Here is a 21,468-nt window from a genome sequence, read left to right as displayed (position 1 = left end):
GGCCTACCATAAGTAACACACTACGCCACCATGGACTCAGATCCTGCAGTGCCAGACGTGTCCCACTGCTTAAGCCAGTACATGTCCGGGCCCGTCTGAAGTTTGCTAGAGAGCATTTGGATGATCCAGAGGAGTTTTGGGAGAATGTCCTATGGTCTGATGAAACCAAACTGGAACTGTTTGGTAGAAACACAACTTGTCGTGTTTGGAGGAAAAAGAATACTGAGTTGCATCCATCAAACACCATACCTACTGTAAAGCATGGTGGTGGAAACATCATGCTTTGGGGCTGTTTCTCTGCAAAGGGGCCAGGACGACTGATCCGGGTACATCAAAGAATGAATGGGGCCATGTATCGTGAGATTTTGAGTGCAAACCTCCTTCCATCAGCAAGGGCATTGAAGATGAAACATGGCTGGGTCTTTCAACATGACAATGATCCAAAGCACACCGCCAGGGCAACGAAGGAGTGGCTTCGTAAGAAGCATTTCAAGGTCCTGGAGTGGCCTAGCCATTCTCCAGATCTCAACCCTATAGAAAACCTTTGGAGGGAGTTAAAAGTCCGTGTTGCCAAGCGAAAAGCCAAAAACATCACTGCTCTAGAGGAGATCTACATGGAGGAATGGGCCAACATACCAACAACAGTGTGTGGCAACCTTGTGAAGACTTACAGAAAACGTTTGACCTCTGTCATTGCCAACAAAGGATATATTACAAAGTATTGAGATGAAATTTTGTTTCTGACCAAATACTTATTTTCCACCATAATATGCAAATAAAATGTTAAAAAAACAGACAATGTGATTTTCTGGATTTTTTTTTCTCAGTTTGTCTCCCATAGTTGAGGTCTACCTATGATGTAAATTACAGACGCCTCTCATCTTTTTAAGTGGTGGAACTTGCACTATTGCTGACTGACTAAATACTTTTTTGCCCCACTGTATATACACATACAGTATACACACACACACACACATATAGTATACAATCACACTAATATATAAAAAATACACACACAGTATACACACACAATATACACACACTATATAAACACATACAGTATACACACGCACTATATACATATATATACACAGTATATACACACGCGCACTACATATATACACACATAGTATACAACCGTTATATATATATATATATATATACACACACACACTATATATACATACACACTGTATATACACACACACTATATATACACATTCAGTATACACATGCACTATATATACATACACTGAATAAACACACACATTATACACACAGTATATACACACGCACTAAATATATATACACATACAGAATACACATGCACTATATATATACACACACTATATTTACATACACACACAGTATATATATATATATATATATATATATATATATATATATATATACATATATATATATATATACAGTGGGGCAAAAAAGTATTTAGTCAGTCAGCAATAGTGCAAGTTCCACCACTTAAAAAGATGAGAGGCGTCTGTAATTTACATCATAGGAAGACCTCAACTATGGGAGACAAACTGAGAAATAAAAATCCAGAAAATCACATTGTCTGTTTTTTTTAACAATTTATTTGCATATTATGGTGGAAAATAAGTATTTGGTCAGAAACAAACAATGAAGATTTCTGGCTCTCACAGACCTGTAACTTCTTCTTTAAGAGTCTCCTCTTTCCTCCACTCATTACCTGTAGTAATGGCACCTGTTTAAACTTGTTATCAGTAGAAAAAGACACCTGTGCACACCGTCAAACAGTCTGACTCCAAACTCCACTATGGTGAAGCCCAAAGAGCTGTCAAAGGACACCAGAAACAAAATTGTAGCCCTGCACCAGGCTGGGAAGACTGAATCTGCAATAGCCAACCAGCTTGGAGTGAAGAAATCAACAGTGGGAGCAATAATTAGAAAATGGAAGACATACAAGACCACTGATAATCTCCCTCGATCTGGGGCTCCACGCAAAATCCCACCCCGTGGGGTCAGAATGATCACAAGAACGGTGAGCAAAAATCCCAGAACCACGCGGGGGGACCTAGTGAATGAACTGCAGAGAGCTGGGACCAATGTAACAAGGCCTACCATAAGTAACACACTACGCCACCATGGACTCAGATCCTGCAGTGCCAGACGTGTCCCAATGCTTAAGCCAGTACATGTCCGGGCCTGTCTGAAGTTTGCTAGAGAGCATTTGGATGATCCAGAGGAGTTTTGGGAGAATGTCCTATGGTCTGATGAAACCAAACTGGAACTGTTTGGTAGAAACACAACTTGTCGTGTTTGGAGGAAAAAGAATACTGAGTTGCATCCATCAAACACCATACCTACTGTAAAGCATGGTGGTGGAAACATCATGCTTTGGGGCTGTTTCTCTGCAAAGGGGCCAGGACGACTGATCCGGGTACATGAAAGAATGAATGGGGCCATGTATCGTGAGATTTTGAGTGCAAACCTCCTTCCATCAGCAAGGGCATTGAAGATGAAACGTGGCTGGGTCTTTCAACATGACGATGATCCAAAGCACACCGCCAGGGCAACGAAGGAGTGGCTTCGTAAGAAGCATTTCAAGGTCCTGGAGTGGCCTAGCCAGTCTCCAGATCTCAACCCTATAGAAAACCTTTGGAGGGAGTTGAAAGTCCGTGTTGCCAAGGGAAAAGCCAAAAACATCACTGCTCTAGAGGAGATCTGCATGGAGGAATGGGCCAACATACCAACAACAGTGTGTGGCAACCTTGTGAAGACTTACAGAAAACGTTTGACCTCTGTCATTGCCAACAAAGGATATATTACAAAGTATTGAGATGAAATTTTGTTTCTGACCAAATACTTATTTTCCACCATAATATGCAAATAAAATGTTAAAAAAACAGACAATGTGATTTTCTGGATTTTTTTTTCTCAGTTTATCTCCCATAGTTGAGGTCTACCTATGATGTAAATTACAGACGCCTCTCATCTTTTTAAGTGGTGGAACTTGCACTATTGCTGACTGACTAAATACTTTTTTGCCCCACTGTATATACATATATATATATATATATATATATATATATATATATATATATATATACACACACACTGTATATATTGCGCCGCCCTCATGCAACAAGTCTCGGAGTTAAAATGGCAATGAATAAAACAAAGCAGACGTTGCGGAGCAGCAGATGGGAAGCGGTGGCAGAGTCGGAGCGGCTCCAGCTGCGCGTTTCATGTCTTGAATTTCTCTAGCAGCAGGCAGCGTCCACAGTTGGAGACTGGGCGGGCGATAAAGAGGAAAGAGCCGAGGGGGACAGGACACAATGCGGGGTAAACAGGTGGGGAGGGGGCTCCGATGTGGCCTCCAGCGTTATCTGCACTCTCCACCCCCCCACTGGGACCATGCGGATACATGGTGGCCACATAGCGAGCACAAGACGAGGGCACATGGTGGGCACATAGAGGACAAAAAGAGGGCCTTACAGTCTCGAGGATTGAGGTGTCAGATCATCTCTGTTCCAGGGCCGGGGGTGTCTGTGCCCTGTGGGCAGTGCGCCATCTCCTGTCTGATGGCCTCTATAGGGGGTCCTCACCTGGGTTTTGGTCTGGACGCCTCCGCCAGCCTCCTGCAGGCCTCTTCCAGCTGAGCCAGTGTGCTGACGGACAGCAGTGTTGTGTCCTGGACAGGCGGGTGCGGGAGCTGTTTGGACCTAGTGGGGGCGCTCCACTGATGAGGTCTTGCCGGGCTCTCCGCTGATGAGGCTGGGGCGTTCTCACAGGTCACATTGCTACTAATGTTCTGTGCACTGAGGAAAGAAGAAGGCGACTGTCATACAGACCACGAACAGAAGGGGGCAACACGGAGACGCAGCAGCTGCACCCAGCGAGCCCCCCCATCCTTCTGAGCACGGACCCCTTTATGGTGGCACAACTTACAGAAATGATCAGGGGCTGATGAAGCGCTCGGTCCAATCATGGAGGACAGTGCAGAAGCAGGAAAACGAGGAGTTAGGTGATCAATGGGGTCACTGGAAGGTGTATGCGAGAGGGGGGGGTCGGTGTGAGGGGGAGAGTGAGTCGGTGTGAGAGGGAGAGGTCAACACTGGAGCCTGCAGGGACATGTCACCCACCAGGTCTGCAACTTTAACCCTTTGCCTGCCACAGACCACCAGTGATGCAGGCTGTCGATGTACGACACTGGGTTGACCATCCAGAATCCCACCGCTGTCACCAATTTGTCAAACATGGCAGCCTGGGAGGTCACGCAGATCCACCCGCTGCGATCCTTGGAGCAAACAGCTCTGTTGCTCCCTATTGTCTGGACAATTACATGGAGGAAAAGGTCTCAGGCTGTCTCCAGTACTAGGCCGGTTATCGGGGAACTCGCAGTCAACATGTAGTATATACACCTCCGATACCAAGCATGGAATAAACAGTGCCTTGCGAAAGTATTCGGCCCCCTTGAACTTTTCAACCTTTTCTCACATATCATGCTTCAAACATAAAGATATTATCACGCTAGATGGGAGTGAGACAGAGGGAATGGTGAACCAGAGAGTGGACCCTCTGGGTCGCGGCCCCAGAGCCCCCAAGGGCGAGCAAACATGATGGACACACCCCCTATACAGGGAGTGTTAGGAGCAGGCCCAAGGAGGATGGAACCGCAACTGCCGGAGCCAAAGGGATGACTGGGCGAAGATGAAAAGCAGGAACACAGGGGATAAGAAGATGACTGGAGGCGGTGAGCTGAAAAAGAAACAAAAACAGTAAGTGACGGCCATACTGGAGAGTATGGAGACAGAGAGAGACAAAAGAGCCAGGAATAGACGAGACAAGCACGGGAGGGAAGGAGCACTTGGAACTAGCAAGTGAGAAAGCAGAAGAAGGCCTGAGAACAATGCAGGAGCAGCTACTAAGCAGAATCGCAGCAGCGAAGATACACAGGCGCTTATCTGGGTAAGCGCCGAGCAGAAATACCTGGTGGGCGCCGCCATATTGGAGGTGGGGCCACCGGGTCACAACCTCCCAGAAACCCGAGCGGCGGAAGAGACGCTACGGCACATGCACGGACCGCCGACGTGCCGGGAGCCAGAGAAGCCGGGCAGAAAAGAACGACGAGGGACGTCAGGAGCGCGCCGGCCAGACAGGTAAGTATCAGCGGTTGTGACAGATACCAAATGTAAATTTTTGGTGAAGAATCAACAACAAGTGGAACACAATTGTGAAGTTGAATGAAATTTATTAATTTTTGTGGAAATTCAAAAACTGAAAAGTGGGGCGTGCAATATTAGGCTAGTTTCACACTAGCGTTTACCTGATCTGCGGAGGGCTGCGGACTTCCTCCGTGAAGCCGAGCAGGAATACCCGGTGGGCGCCGCCATATTGGAGGCGGGGCCACCGGGTAACAACCTCCCAGAAACCCGAGCGGCGGAAGAGACGCTACGGCGCATGCGCGAACCGCCGACGCGTCGGGAGCCAGAGAAGCCGGGCAGAAAAGAACGAGGAGGGACATCGGGAGCGCGCCGGCCAGACAGGTAAGTATCAGCAGTTGTGACAGTACCCCCTCTCTTACTCCCCTTCTTTTTAAAGCTGGAAAGAAACCTCTTTAAAATATGGGGTGCACTGATGTTTTCTCGAGGTTCCCACGATCTCTTCTCAGGACCAAATCCCTTCCAGTCAATTAAAAATAACATCCGACCCCTAACAGTCTTTTGGGCTAGAATATCCTTAACTTCGAATAGATCATCAGAAGTGGAGAAAGAAGGGACAAAAGATGGAGACGAGTGAAAACTCTTAAATACTGCGGGTTTAAGAAGCGAGACATGAAAAGTATTAGGAATACGCAAAGAGGCAAGCAGTTTTTTCTTATAAGCTACATAATTGATTCAACTAGAAATTTCAAAGGGACCAATGTAACGACGGCCCAGTTTATGTGAGGGGATTTTAAGTCTAATTTAACGAGAGGAGAGCCAGACCTTATCTCCTGGTTGATATGGAGGAGCATCAAGACGTCTCTTATCTGCATACCTTTTAATTCAATTAGTAGCCTTCATAAGAGCCTCTTTAGTCTCCTGCCAAATTTTGGAGAACTCCAAGGACAGAGAATCCGCCGCCGGTACGCCTGAAGTGCAGGAAATGGGAAGAGGAATGCCAGGGTGTTGCCCAAAGACTACAAAGAATGAAGACTTAGAAGAAGATTCACTAGGATTGTTATAGGCCAATTCAGCCCATGGAAGCAAGGAAACCCAATCATTCTGATGAGCATTGGAGAAATGTCGTAGATAAGACGTGAGAACTTGATTAACATGCTCAACCTGGCCATTAGACTGAGGATGATGAGCGGAGGAGAAATCTAGAGTCACTTTCATTAAACCGCACAGAGCCCTCCAAAATCGGGCGGTGAACTGGACTCCTCGATCCGATACAATATGTAGAGGAAAACCATGAAGTCGCAAGATATGATGAATGAAGATCTTCGCTAATTCGGGAGCAGATGGTAATCCAGATAAGGGTACGAAGTGGGCCACCTTGGAAAATCGATCCACAACTACCAAAATGACGGAACAATTCGAAGAGCGAGGGAGATCCGTGATAAAATCCATAGCAATATGACTCCAAGGACTTGAAGGCACTGGAAGGAGATGCAAGAGTCCAGGAGGTAATTGCTGAGGAACTTTGTTCTTAGCGCAAGAGGAGCACAAAGCGGTGAAATCCAGCACATCTTGACAAAGAGGCAGCCACCAATAGTGGCGTGAAATAAGAGAGGTAGTCTTCTTGCTTCCTGCGTGCCCGGCAAACTTGGAGGAGTGATCCCACTGCAGAACCCTCATTCTGTCACCGCTTGCCACGAAGGTCTTCCCAAGAGGCGGAGAAATTACATCCAAAGGAGCCATGGAAATGATCCTAGCCGGATCAATAATATGTGCAGGACTCCCTACTTCATCCAAAGGTTGAAAGGATCCGGAGAGAGCATCGGCTCTGACGTTTATATCACCTGGACGGAAGTGGAGCTCAAAATCAAAATGTCCAAAAAACAAGGGCTATCTGGCTTGTCGAGGATTTAGTCTTTGGGCAGACTGAACATAGGCCAGATTCTTATGATCCGTAAAAATAATGTAGGGATGAACAGCCCCCTCGAGGAGATAACGCCACTCCTCTAAGGCCAACGTAATGGCTAACAGTTCTTTGTCACCAATGGAATAATTACGTTCTGAGGAGAACGATTTAGAGAAGAAGTCACACGTGACGATACGTCCAGAAACAGATCTTTGTAAAAGGACTGCTCCAACTCCTATGGAAGATGCATCCACCTCAAGAACAAAGGGTCTGTTGGCATCTGGACGGTGCAGCACAGGGGCAGCAGCAAACCTCTGTGTCAAAGTTAGAAATGCGTTCTGTGCTTCCGGGGACCAATAGTTGGAATCGACTCCTTTGCGAGTGAGAGCTGAGATGGGTTTGGTTAAGGAGGAAAAATGAGGAATAAATTGCCTATAATAATTGGCAAAGCCAAGAAAACACTGAATGGCTTTTACCCCGACGGGCCGTGGCCAATCCAGAACAGCAGACACCTCAGCTGGGTCCATCTTTAGTCCGGCATCAGAGATAATATATCCAAGAAAAGGTAGACTGGACTGTTCAAAAACACATTTTTCAATCTTGGGGAAAATATGATTCTCCCGGAGACGCTGTAAAACTAGACGGACGTCTCCGGATGGGTGGAGAGATCCGGAGAGAAGATGATAATGTCGTCAAGATAGACTACGACACTAGCTTAAAGGCAATCTCTGAAGACGTCGTTTCCAAACTCTTGAAATACAGCAGGTGCATTGCAGAGGCCGAAAGGCATAACTAAGTATTCGTAGTGATCGTCACGGGTATTGAATGCGGTCTTCCACTCGTCTCCTGCACGAATACGAACCAGGTTGTAGGCTCTTCGAAGATCCAGCTTAGTCAACACTCGTGCCCCTCTAAGACGGTCAAAGAGCTCGGAGATTAGTGGCAATGGGTATTTTTTTTTTACCGTAATGTTGTTCAAACCTCTGTAATCTATGCAAGGACAAAGAGCCATCTTTTTTTTTACGAAAAAGAAACCAGCATCGGCGGGGGAAGAGGATTTCCGAATGAAGCCTCTGGCCAGATTTTCTTGAACATACTCTGACATGGCTTGAGTCTCTGCAGGCGAGAGGGGATAGATTCTTCCTCTCGGAGGCATGGTACCAGGAACAAGGTCTATTGGGCAGTCATAGGATCGATGTGGAGGAAGAGTCTCTGCTTCCCTTTTTTTGAAGACAGAAAAAGAAGAGTAAACAGAAGGCAGGCAAGAAGGATCAAGGGAAGAGCGAGAAACACCAACAGGACGCACCGGCAGCAGACACCGAGCCTGACAGGAATCCCCCCAATGAAGAACATTGCCATTATACCAATCTAAAGCGGGCTCGTGGGTCCGCAACCATGGTAGACCTAGGAGAACAGAATGCGAAATATTGGCCAGAAGATAAAACGCAATTTTCTCTTTATTCAGAACCCCTACTTGAAGTTCTACTACCTGCGTGACCTGGGTTAGTCTCTTGCAGGGGCTTGCCATCCACCGAGGCGAGGAAAAGGGGATTTTCTAAGGTCCTAACGGGAACAGAAAATGTAATAACCTCCTCTAGCCTAAGGCTAGGATCACATTGCGTTAGTACAGTCCGTTCAATGCATATGTTAAACGGACTGCGCTGACGCAAGTGCCGACTTTGCACAGCGCTAGCGCAGATGGAGCATCTGCTAGCTCCATCTGCGCTCGCGGTGACGGACCCAGAAATGCTGCAGCCCGGGTCTCGGGTCCGTCACTCAATGTCGGATGCATCACTAGTGCACGCCCATTGTGGGCGTGCGCTAGCGATGCGTCCGACATTGCATTCAATGGCGCCGTTAACGGACTACGTTACACCGCGTTATGCCGTGGGTAACGTAGTCCGTTAAATGGAGACACTGAACGCAATGTGAACCTAGCCTTAAAATTCCCCGCAGCACCTGAGTCAATATAGGCTAGTAAGGAGAAGCATTTACCAGAAACGTGCAATAAGACAGAAAGAGTGAGGGGTAGAGAGGTATCACATGCACCTAGGGAGGCCTCTCTTACCTGGCCTAGGCGGAGGAGTTTTCCGGACGATCCGGACAGGCACGAAGGAGATGGGAGGCACTGCCACAGTAGAAACAAAGACCTTGGGTGCGTCTCTCCTGGCACCGTTGCTCAGACCTTTTGAGCCGGTCAACTTGCATCGGCTCTGGCACAGGCACGGTGGCGGACACCCTGGGTCTAGGACTAAGTGGTCTATGTGAAGACAGGGAAGACCGAGGAATCCTTCTCTCACGGGCTCGCTCCTGAAATCGAAAGGTCTATACGGGTAGCCAAAGAGATCAGATCCTCCAAATTGGTTGGAGTATCGCGACCCGCTAACTCATCTTTAATACACCCGGGTACATCTCGCCAAAATGCCCCCACCAAAGCCTCATTATTCCAACTCAAGTCGGAAGATAGAGTGCGGAACTGAATGGCATACTGACCAACAGTTAAGGACCCCTGTTGTAAATTAAATAGGGACTCCATAGTAGAGGCCAGGCGACCTGGTTCGTCGAATAATCAACGGAAAGTCTCAAAGAAATCCGCTAATTGTGAAATCACAGGGTCATCACGCTCCCAGAGAGGATTTACCCACGCCAACGCATCTGCCTCCAGGTGAGAAATTATAAAAGCTATCTTGGCCCGATCAGTGGGGCAGTAAAGGCAAAAGCTCGAAATGAAGGCGACACTGATTTAAGAATCCCCGACATAATTTGGGATCTCCGTTATAGCGTGGTGGTTTAGCCAGACGAGGAGATGCGTGAGAAGCCGGGACAGGAGCGGCAGTAGATTGCAAGGAGAGAAGCCGAGTGTCTACAGAGGCCATGTAACTTAAAATATGGGCTTGGGTGTCTCGCTGTTTCACCAGCTCTTGCTGCAAACTGGCCAATTGGGAAGCATTCCCGGGGTTGGAGGACTGAAGTGAGGACAGACGAGAGTCCATGGACTTCATAAAGGCCATCATACGGGACTGATTCTCTCGTAAAAAGAGTAGCTCTTTCTGAGCAGCTCCAGCGGGATCAATGGCCTGTGTATACTATCACGCTAGATGGGAGTGAGACAGAGGGAATGGTGAACCCGAGAGTGGACCCTCTGGGTCGCGGCCAGAGACAGAGAGAGACAAAAGAGCCAGGAATAGACGAGACAAGCACAGGAGGGAAGGAACACTTGGAACTAGCAAGTGAGAAGGCAGAAGAAGGCCTGAGAACTATGCAGGATCAGCTACTAAGCAGAATCGCAGCAGCGAAGATACACAGGCGCTTACCTGGGTAAGCGCCGAGCAGAACTACCCGGTGGGCACCGCCATATTGGAGGCGGGGCCACCGGGTCACAACCTCCCAGAAACCCGAGCGGCGGAAGAGACGCTACGGCACATGCGCCGGGAGCCAGAGAAGCCGTGCAGAAAAGAACGAGGAGGGACGTAGGGACCACGCCGGCCGGACAGGTATCAGCGGTTGTGACAAATACCAAATGTAAATTTTTGGTGAAGAATCAACAACAAGTGGAACACAATTGTGAGGCTGAATGAAATTTATTAATTTTTGTGGAAATTCAAAAACTGTGAGTGGCAAGAAGAAAGCCATTTCTCAAAGAAATCCATAAAAAGTGTTTAAAGTTTGCAACAAGCCACCTGGGAGACACCAAACATGTGGAAGAAGGTGCTCTGGTCAGATGAAACCAAAATCGAACTTTTTGGCAACAATGACAAACCATATATTTGGCGTAAATGCAACACAGCTCATCACCCTGAACACACCATCCCCACTGTCAAACATGGTGGCAGCATCATGGTTTGAGCCTGCTTTTCTTCAGCAGGGACAGGGAAGATGGTTAAAATTGATGGGAAGATGGATGGAGCCAAATACAGGACCATTCTTGAAGAAAACGTGTTGGAGTCTGCAAAACACCTGAGACTGGGATGGAGATTTGTCTTCCAACAAAACAACGATCCCAAACATAAAGCAAAATCTACAATGGAATGGTTCACAAATAAATGTATCCAGGTGTTAGAATGACCAAGTCAGAGTCCAGACCTCAATCCAATCGAGAATCTGTGGAAAGAGCTGAAAACTGCTGTTCACAAACGATCTCCATCAAACCTCACTGAGCTCGAGCTGTTTGCCAAGGAAGAGTGGGCAAAAATTTCAGTCTCTCGATGTACAAAACTGATAGAGACAAACCCCAAGTGACTTGTAATCGCAGCAAAAAGTGACGCAACAAAGTATTAAGATAAAGGGGGCCAATAATATTGCACGCCCCACTTCTCAGTTTTTGAATTTCCACAAAAATGTAAAATAACCAATAAATTTCGTTCAACTTCACAATTGTGTTCCACATGTTGATTCTTCACCAAAAATTTACATTTGGTATCTTTATGTTTGAAGCATGGTATGTGGGAAAAGGTTGAAAAGTTCCAGGGGGCGAATACTTTTGCAAGGCACTGTACCTTTGTTATCCAGCCCTCTGAATAAACCTTTCCTGCCTTAATGATCTGTTCAATCTATATACCTTTGTCTTACGCACAACAGACATCCTCCTTGGTATTGCCAGGATCACTTACTCCAAAAAGGAGCTGCCTGCATGTTAATTCAGATTGTCCCTTCACTATCTCCACTATCCTCCTCCTGTATGTCAGTGTTACCAGTCCGCCATTCAGAGACAGGAAACAACTGACAATCTGTGGGAGAGGGAAGGAGGGAGAGGGCTGAGTGCCCAGAGATTCTAAAATTTCCTATAACACAGGCACTAACCTCTTCACTGCCGCAGACCTCCAGGGATGCAGGCACTAAACTCATCACTGCCGCAGACCTCCAGGGATGCAGGCACTAACCTCTTCACTGCCGCAGACCTCCAGGGATGCAGGCACTAACCTCTCCACTACCGCAGACCTCCAGGGATGCAGGCACTAACCTCTTCACTGCCGCAGACCACCAGGGATGCAGGCACTAACCTCTTCACTGCCGCAGACCTCCAGGGATGCAGGCACTAACCTCTTCACTGCCGCAGACCTCCAGGGATGCAGGCACTAACCCTTTCCCTGCCGCAGACCTCCAGGGATGCAGGCACTAACCTCTCCACTACCGCAGACCTCCAGGGATGCAGGCACTAACCTCTTCACTGCCGCAGACCACCAGGGATGCAGGAACTAACCTCTCCACTACCGCAGACCTCCAGGGATGCAGGCACTAACCTCTTCACTGCCGCAGACCACCAGGGATGCAGGCACTAACCTCTTCACTGCCGCAGACCACCAGGGATGCAGGCACTAACCTCTTCACTGCCGCAGACCTCCAGGGATGCAGGCACTAAACTCTTCACTGCCGCAGACCACCAGGGATGCAGACACTAACCTCTTCACTGCCGCAGACCTCCAAGGATGCAGGCACTAAACTCTTCACTGCCGCAGACCACCAGGGATGCAGTCACTAAACTCTTCACTGCCGCAGACCTCCAGGGATGCAGGCACTAACCTCTTCACTGCCGCAGACCACCAGGGATGCAGGCACTAACCTCTTCACTGCCGCAGACCACCAGGGATGCAGGCACTAACCTCTCCACTACCGCAGACCTCCAGGGATGCAGGCACTAACCTCTTCACTGCCGCAGACCTCCAGGGATGCAGGCACTAACCTCTTCACTGCCGCAGACCTCCAGGGATGCAGGCACTAACCCTTTCCCTGCCGCAGACCTCCAGGGATGCAGGCACTAACTTCTCCACTACCGCAGACCTCCAGGGATGCAGGCACTAACCTCTTCACTGCCGCAGACCACCAGGGATGCAGGAACTAACCTCTCCACTACCGCAGACCTCCAGGGATGCAGGCACTAACCTCTTCACTGCCGCAGACCACCAGGGATGCAGGCACTAACCTCTTCACTGCTGCAGACCTCCAGGGATGCAGGCACTAAACTCTTCACTGCTGCAGACCACCAGGGATGCAGACACTAACCTCTTCACTGCCGCAGACCTCCAAGGATGCAGGCACTAAACTCTTCACTGCCGCAGACCTCCAGGGATGCAGGCACTAACCTCTTCACTGCCGCAGACCACCAGGGATGCAGGCACCAACCTCTTCACTGCCGCAGACCACCAGGGATGCAGGCACTAACCTCTCCACTACCGCAGACCTCCAGGGATGCAGGCACTAACCTCTTCACTGCCGCAGACCTCCAGGGATGCAGGCACTAAACTCTTCACTGCCGCAGACCACCAGGGATGCAGACACTAACCTCTTCACTGCCGCAGACCTCCAAGGATGCAGGCACTAAACTCTTCACTGCCGCAGACCACCAGGGATGCAGGCACTAAACTCTTCACTGCCGCAGACCTCCAGGGATGCAGGCACTAACCTCTTCACTGCCGCAGACCACCAGGGATGCAGGCACTAACCTCTCCACTGCCGCAGACCACCAGGGATGCAGGCACTAACCTCTCCACTGCCGCAGACCTCCAGGGATGCAGGCACTAACCTCTTCACTGCCGCAGACCACCAGGGATGCAGGCACTAACCTCTTCACTGCCGCAGACCTCCAGGGATGCAGGCACTAACCTCTTCACTGCCGCAGACCTCCAGGGATGCAGGCACTAACCCTTTCCCTGCCGCAGACCTCCAGGGATGCAGGCACTAACCTCTCCACTACCGCAGACCTCCAGGGATGCAGGCACTAACCTCTTCACTGCCGCAGACCACCAGGGATGCAGGAACTAACCTCTCCACTACCGCAGACCTCCAGGGATGCAGGCAATAACCTCTTCACTGCCGCAGACCACCAGGGATGCAGGCACTAACCTCTTCACTGCCGCAGACCACCAGGGATGCAGGCACTAACCTCTTCACTGCCGCAGACCTCCAGGGATGCAGGCACTAAACTCATCACTGCCGCAGACCTCCAAGGATGTAGGTACTAACCTCTTCACTGCCGCAGACCTCCAGGGATGCAGGCACTAACCTCTTCACTGCCGCAGACCACCAGGGATGCAGGCACTAACCTCTTCACTGCCGCAGACCTCCAGGGATGCAGGCACTAAACTCATCACTGCCGCAGACCTCCAAGGATGTAGGTACTAACCTCTTCACTGCCGCAGACCTCCAGGGATGCAGGCACTAACCTCTTCACTGCCGCAGACCACCAGGGATGCAGGCACTAACCTCTTCACTGCCGCAGACCACCAGGGATGCAGGCACTAACCTCTTCACTGCCGCAGACCTCCAGGGATGCAGGCACTAAACTCATCACTGCCGCAGACCTCCAAGGATGTAGGTACTAACCTCTTCACTGCCGCAGACCTCCAGGGATGCAGGCACTAACCTCTTCACTGCCGCAGACCACCAGGGATGCAGGCACTAAACTCTTCACTGCCACAGACCTCCAAGGATGCAGGCACTAAACTCATCACTGCCGCACACCTCCAAGGATGCAGGCACTAAACTCATCACTGCCGCAGACCTCCAAGGATGCAGGCACTAACCTCTTCACTGCCGCACACCTCCAGGGATGCAGGCACTAACCTCTTCACTGCTGCAGACCTCCAGGGATGCAGGCACTAACCCTTTCCCTGCCGCAGACCACCAGGGATGATCACACACAACAATCACACCCTAGTGGATATTTTCGTGCAGTTTTATATTCCATCCGTCCTCAGCCCCCTGCAGACACTGGTGGAGGGACCCCAATCCCAGCAGCTGGACCCCCGGTACCTGTGCTTGCTCGGCCACTTGTTCTCACACGCTGCCATCCTCTGCCAGACTGTGGGTAAGAACTGGTCCACAGGCAGCTGGTACAGAGCTGTGGGGGGCTCCACTCCGCCATCCCCCGGGTGCTCAGATATCACCATCCTCCTGGACAAGACAGACGGGAGATATCAGGAGCCACATCAGCCGCCATCACTGGTGTCGGCACACGCTACGGGCGGCACTCACTGCGGACACCAGACCTTACCCTGCATTGTCCACGCCTCGGCAGCGGGGTCTGGTCCGTAGGTAGCAGCAGTAGTCAGCAGGACCGATGCACAGACACTGCACCCGGCGCACAGCCTCTGCCTCGACCTCCTCCATGCTCCGGGGCGCAGTGCGGTGGTGGTGGATGTAGTGGTGGTGGACATGTTTGGTCATCTTCTTGATGAAAAAGTTCTTGGCAAGCAGAGGGCAGGACACTGACTGGACCCCCAGCACTGCGGGCCGCACGCGAGAGCGAGACCTCCCCAGACCGGGCGGAGACTGACAGCGCGTCTTCAGGACCCGAGATAAGTAGTCGTCTAGTATGGCCTGGGGGTCGTCGTAGTCACAAGACCCCAGAGTCATGTGCTGGTGGTTGGAGGTGAGGGGCTCACAGGGCGTCTGGAAGCAGATGGGGGTCTCACATTCATCTCGTTCTTCCTGGGAACAAACATGGGAAAAGGTAAAGACAAGTGAGAATGGTGAGGTCTGGCAGCCAATGAGGGGTTAATGTCTCCTGGAGATCTCTGGCCAGTGTAAGGGGGCACAGAATGCCTGAGGAGGTGAGTGCTGGGAAGAGACTGAGGGAGAAAATCCAGGGGGAAGGAGACTGGGGGAGATCGGGGGAAGGGGGGTTGGAGACGGAGGGACAGACGGGGGGGGGGGAGAAACGGAGGGACAGACGGGGGGGGGGGGGAGAAACGGAGGGACAGACGGGGGGGAGAAACGGTGGGACAGACGGGGGGGGGGAGAAACGGTGGGACAGACGGGGGGGGGGAGAAACGGAGGGACAGACAGGGGGGAAAAACGGAGGGACAGACGGGGAGGGGGAGAAACGGAGGGACAGACGGGGGAGAGACAGACGGGGGGAAAGAGACGGAGGGACAGACGGGGGGGGAGAAACGGAGGGACAGACGGGGGGGAAAGAGACGGAGGGACAGACGGGGGGGAAAGAGACGGAGGGACAGACGGGGGGGAAAGAGACGGAGGGACAGACGGGGGGGAAAGAGACGGAGGGACAGACGGGGGGAAAGAGACGAGGGACAGACAGGTGGAAGTGACGGAGAGACAGACGAGGGGAAAGAGACGTAGGGACAGACGGGGGGAAAGAGACGGAGGGACAGACGGGGGGGAAAGAGACGGTGGGACAGACGGGGGGAAAGAGACGGAGGGACAGACAGGGAAGAGACGAGGGACAGACAGGTGGAAGTGACGGAGAGACAGACGAGGGGAAAGAGACGTAGGGACAGACGGGGGGAAAGAGACGGAGGGACAGACGGGGGAAAGAGACGGAGGGACAGACGGGGGGGAAAGAGACGGAGGGACAGACGGGGGGGGAAAGAGACGGAGGGACAGACGGGGGGGAAAGAGACGGAGGGACAGACGGGGGGAAAGGGACGGAGGGACAGACGGGGGAAAGAGACGGAGGGGCAGATGAGGTTACAGATAGGGGAGAGACAAGAGGGTGGGAGGGAGATGGAGAGAGATGGAGGGGAGAGGGGAAAGATGGAGGAACAGACAGGTGTGGAGAGAAGAGGCAGATGAACAGACAGTGTGGAGAGATCAGAGGAGGGCCGGTGACTGGCTGATCCCCGCGGAGGGGGCAGACTTGGCCGCCGGTACCTCTGTGATCTGCTGCAGTCTCTCCTCCAGCGTCTGCAGCGTATCTTGCTCCTGTTTAACCCTCTGCAGCCGGGCGATGAGCTCAGCCGCGAACGCCGCCGGTTCCACGGGGGTCATCTCTCTGGGCAGCCGGTGTGTCCTCTAGGAAGCGCGGGGAGGAGAGACGGCCGAGGTTTATCGGGAGCCGCGTCCGATGTGTGCCATCTCCGACAGAGGTAGAGAGAAGCGCAGTCGCGATGTGACTGCTCGGGATATTTATCAGCCGGAGCGGCGGTGTCACGGAGCGGCATCCTGCGGCCGGCAGCCCTCGCCCGCGGCTCCAGCAGTTGGTTACACTCGGCGGAACCCCGCGACTCCTCTGTACTGCGCGCCGCCAATCAGCCGCCGCCGCCAATCAGCCGCCGCCGCCGCAGAGCTTCAAAGCCGCCTGTCAGACATCAAAACTGCGGGAGCACGGGGGACGGCGGAGGAAGAGACTGCAAGAGACGGCGGAGAGGAAGAGACTGCAAGAGACGGCGGAGGAAGAGGCTGCAAGAGACGACGGAGGAAGAGACTGCAAGAGACGGCGGAGGAAGAGACTGCAAGAGACGGCGGAGAGGAAGAGACTGCAAGAGACGGCGGAGAGGAAGAGACTGCTAGAGACGGCGGAGGAAGAGACTGCAAGAGACGGCGGAGAGGAAGAGACAGCAAGAGACGGCGGAGGAAGAGACTGCAAGAGACGGCGGAGAGGAAGAGACTGCTAGAGACGGCGGAGGAAGAGACTGCAAGAGACGGCGGAGAGGAAGAGACTGCTAGAGACGGCGGAGGAAGAGACTGCAAGAGACGGCGGAGGAAGAGACTGCTAGAGACGGCGGAGGAAGAGACTGCTAGAGACGGCGGAGGAAGAGACTGCAAGAGACGGCGGAGGAAGAGACTGCAAGAGACGGCGGAGAGGAAGAGACTGCTAGAGACGGCGGAGGAAGAGGCTGCAAGAGACGGCGGAGAGGAAGAGACTGCTAGAGACGGCGGAGGAAGAGACTGCAAGAGACGGCGGAGAGGAAGAGACTGCTAGAGACGGCGGAGGAAGAGGCTGCAAGAGACGGCGGAGAGGAAGAGACTGCTAGAGACGGCGGAGGAAGAGGCTGCAAGAGACGGCGGAGGAAGAGACTGCAAGAGACGGCGGAGAGGAAGAGACTGCTAGAGACGGCGGAGGAAGAGACTGCAAGAGACGGCGGAGGAAGAGACTGCTAGAGACGGCGGAGGAAGAGACTGCAAGAGACGGCGGAGAGGAAGAGACTGCTAGAGACGGCGGAGGAAGAGACTGCAAGAGACGGCGGAGGAAGAGACTGCAAGAGACGGCGGAGAGGAAGAGACTGCTAGAGACGGCGGAGGAAGAGGCTGCAAGAGACGGCGGAGAGGAAGAGACTGCTAGAGACGGCGGAGGAAGAGACTGCAAGAGACGGCGGAGAGGAAGAGACTGCTAGAGACGGCGGAGGAAGAGGCTGCAAGAGACGGCGGAGAGGAAGAGACTGCTAGAGACGGCGGAGGAAGAGGCTGCAAGAGACGGCGGAGAGGAAGAGACTGCTAGAGACGGCGGAGAGGAAGAGACTGCAAGAGACGGCGGAGAGGAAGAGACTGCTAGAGACGGCGGAGAGGAAGAGACTGCAAGAGACGGCGGAGGAAGAGACTGCAAGAGACGGCGGAGAGGAAGAGACTGCAAGAGACGGCGGAGAGGAAGAGACTGCTAGAGACGGCGGAGAGGAAGAGACTGCAAGAGACGGCGGAGAGGAAGAGACTGCTAGAGACGGCGGAGAGGAAGAGACTGCAAGAGACGGCGGAGGAAGAGACTGCTAGAGACGGCGGAGGAAGAGACTGCTAGAGACGGCGGAGGAAGAGACTGCAAGAGACGGCGGAGGAAGAGGCTGCAAGAGACGGCGGAGAGGAAGAGACTGCTAGAGACGGCGGAGGAAGAGACTGCAAGAGACGGCGGAGGAAGAGGCTGCAAGAGACGGCGGAGAGGAAGAGACTGCTAGAGACGGCGGAGAGGAAGAGACTGCAAGAGACGGCGGAGGAAGAGACTGCTAGAGACGGCGGAGGAAGAGACTGCTAGAGACGGCGGAGGAAGAGACTGCAAGAGACGGCGGAGGAAGAGGCTGCAAGAGACGGCGGAGGAAGAGGCTGCAAGAGACGGCGGAGAGGAAGAGACCGCTAGAGACGGCGGAGGAAGAGGCTGCAAGAGACGGCGGAGGAAGAGACTGCTAGAGACGGCGGAGGAAGAGACTGCTAGAGACGGCGGAGGAAGAGACTGCTAGAGACGGCGGAGGAAGAGACTGCAAGAGACGGCGGAGAGGAAGAGACTGCAAGAGACGGCGGAGGAAGAGACTGCTAGAGACGGCGGAGGAAGAGGCTGCAAGAGACGGCGGAGGAAGAGGCTGCAAGAGACGGCGGAGAGGAAGAGACTGCTAGAGACGGCGGAGGAAGAGGCTGCAAGAGACGGCGGAGGAAGAGACTGCTAGAGACGGCGGAGGAAGAGACTGCTAGAGACGGCGGAGGAAGAGACTGCTAGAGACGGCGGAGGAAGAGACTGCAAGAGACGGCGGAGAGGAAGAGACTGCAAGAGACGGCGGAGGAAGAGACTGCTAGAGACGGCGGAGGAAGAGGCTGCAAGAGACGGCGGAGGAAGAGACTGCTAGAGACGGCAGAGGAAGAGACTGCTAGAGACGGCGGAGGAAGAGACTGCTAGAGACGGCGGAGGAAGAGACGGCGGAGAGGAAGAGACTGCAAGAGACGGCGGAGGAAGAGACTGCTAGAGACGGCGGAGGAAGAGACTGCTAGAGACGGCGGAGGAAGAGGCTGCAAGAGACGGCGGAGAGGAAGAGACTGCTAGAGACGGCGGAGGAAGAGGCTGCAAGAGACGGCGGAGGAAGAGACTGCTAGAGACGGCGGAGGAAGAGACTGCTAGAGACGGCGGAGGAAGAGACTGCTAGAGACGGCGGAGGAAGAGACTGCAAGAGACGGCGGAGAGGAAGAGACTGCAAGAGACGGCGGAGGAAGAGACTGCTAGAGACGGCGGAGGAAGAGGCTGCAAGAGACGGCGGAGGAAGAGACTGCTAGAGACGGCGGAGGAAGAGACTGCTAGAGACGGCGGAGGAAGAGACTGCTAGAGACGGCGGAGGAAGAGACTGCAAGAGACGGCGGAGAGGAAGAGACTGCAAGAGACGACGGAGGAAGAGACTGCTAGAGACGGCGGAGGAAGAGACTGCTAGAGACGGCGGAGGAAGAGACTTCTAGAGACGGCGGAGGAAGAGACTGCTAGAGACGGCGGAGGAAGAGACTGCAAGAGACGGCGGAGGAAGAGACGGCGGAGGAAGAGACTGCAAGAGACGGCGGAGGAAGAGACTGCTAGAGACGGCGGAGAGGAAGAGACTGCTAGAGACGGCGGAGGAAGAGGCTGCAAGAGACGGCGGAGGAAGAGACTGCAAGAGACGGCGGAGGAAGAGACTGCATAAGACGGCAAAGGAAGAGACTGCAAGAGACGGCGGAGGAAGAGGCTGCAAGAGACGGCGGAGAGGAAGAGACTGCAAGAGACGGCGGAGGAAGAGACTGCAAGAGACGGCGGAGAGGAAGAGACAGCAAGAGACGGCGGAGGAAGAGACTGCAAGAGACGGCGGAGAGGAAGAGACAGCAAGAGACGGCGGAGGAAGAGACTGCAAGAGACGGCGGAGAGGAAGAGATTGCTAGAGACGGCGGAGGAAGAGGCTGCAAGAGACGGCGGAGAGGAAGAGGCTGTAAGAGACGGCGGAGGAAGAGACTGCAAGAGACGGCGGAGGAAGAGACTGCAAGAGACGGCGGAGGAAGAGACTGCAAGAGACGGCGGAGGAAGAGGCTGCAAGAGACGGCAGAGAGGAAGAGACTGCAAGAGACGGCGGAGGAAGAGACTGCAAGAGACGGCGGAGGAAGAGGCTGCAAGAGACGGCGGAGAGGAAGAGACTGCAAGAGACGGCGGAGGAAGAGACTGCAAGAGACGGCGGAGGAAGAGGCTGCAAGAGACGGCGGAGGAAGAGACGGCGGAGGAAGAGTCTGCAAGAGACGGCGGAGGAAGAGGCTGCAAGAGACGGCGGAGGAAGAGGCTGCAAGAGACGGCGGAGAGGAAGAGACTGCTAGAGACGGCGGAGAGGAAGAGACTGCTAGAGACGGCGGAGGAAGAGGCTGCAAGAGACGGCGGAGAGGAAGAGACTGCTAGAGACGGCGGAGAGGAAGAGACTGCTAGAGACGGCGGAGAGGAAGAGACTGCTAGAGACGGCGGAGGAAGAGACTGCTAGAGACGGCGGAGGAAGAGACTGCTAGAGACGGCGGAGGAAGAGACTGCAAGAGACGGCGGAGGAAGAGGCTGCAAGAGACGGCGGAGGAAGAGGCTGCAAGAGACGGCGGAGAGGAAGAGACCGCTAGAGACGGCGGAGAAAGAGGCTGCAAGAGACGGCGGAGGAAGAGACTGCTAGAGACGGCGGAGGAAGAGACTGCTAGAGACGGCGGAGGAAGAGGCTGCAAGAGACGGCGGAGAGGAAGAGACTGCTAGAGACGGCGGAGGAAGAGGCTGCAAGAGACGGCGGAGGAAGAGGCTGCTAGAGACGGCGGAGGAAGAGACTGCTAGAGACGGCGGAGGAAGAGACTGCTAGAGACGGCGGAGGAAGAGACTGCAAGAGACGGCGGAGAGGAAGAGACTGCAAGAGACGGCGGAGGAAGAGACTGCTAGAGACGGCGGAGGAAGAGGCTGCAAGAGACGGCGGAGGAAGAGACTGCTAGAGACGGCGGAGGAAGAGACTGCTA

The 21,468-nt window shown here is 53.0% G+C and overlaps 1 protein-coding gene across 1 annotated transcript in view; it reads right to left on the bottom strand.

Moving 5' to 3' along the window:
* LOC138663097 (axin-2-like) overlaps positions 1-17,011 on the bottom strand; it is a 37,464-nt gene extending 20,453 nt beyond the window's left edge. Inside the window, exons 1-4 of the mRNA XM_069749188.1 lie at positions 16,663-17,011; positions 15,044-15,480; positions 14,803-14,943; positions 3,591-3,803 (exon numbers count right to left, since the gene is read on the bottom strand). Coding sequence (XP_069605289.1) covers positions 3,591-3,803; positions 14,803-14,943; positions 15,044-15,480; positions 16,663-16,779 — 908 coding nt within the window. The 5' untranslated portion in view covers positions 16,780-17,011. The remainder of the gene's footprint in view (positions 1-3,590; positions 3,804-14,802; positions 14,944-15,043; positions 15,481-16,662) is intronic.
* Between the last annotated feature and the right edge of the window lie 4,457 nt (positions 17,012-21,468).

The sequence above is a fragment of the Ranitomeya imitator genome, chromosome 2 (assembly GCF_032444005.1).
Source record: "Ranitomeya imitator isolate aRanImi1 chromosome 2, aRanImi1.pri, whole genome shotgun sequence".
Taxonomy (NCBI): Eukaryota; Metazoa; Chordata; class Amphibia; order Anura; family Dendrobatidae; genus Ranitomeya; species Ranitomeya imitator.
This window is presented reverse-complemented; position numbering and strand designations above follow the sequence as displayed.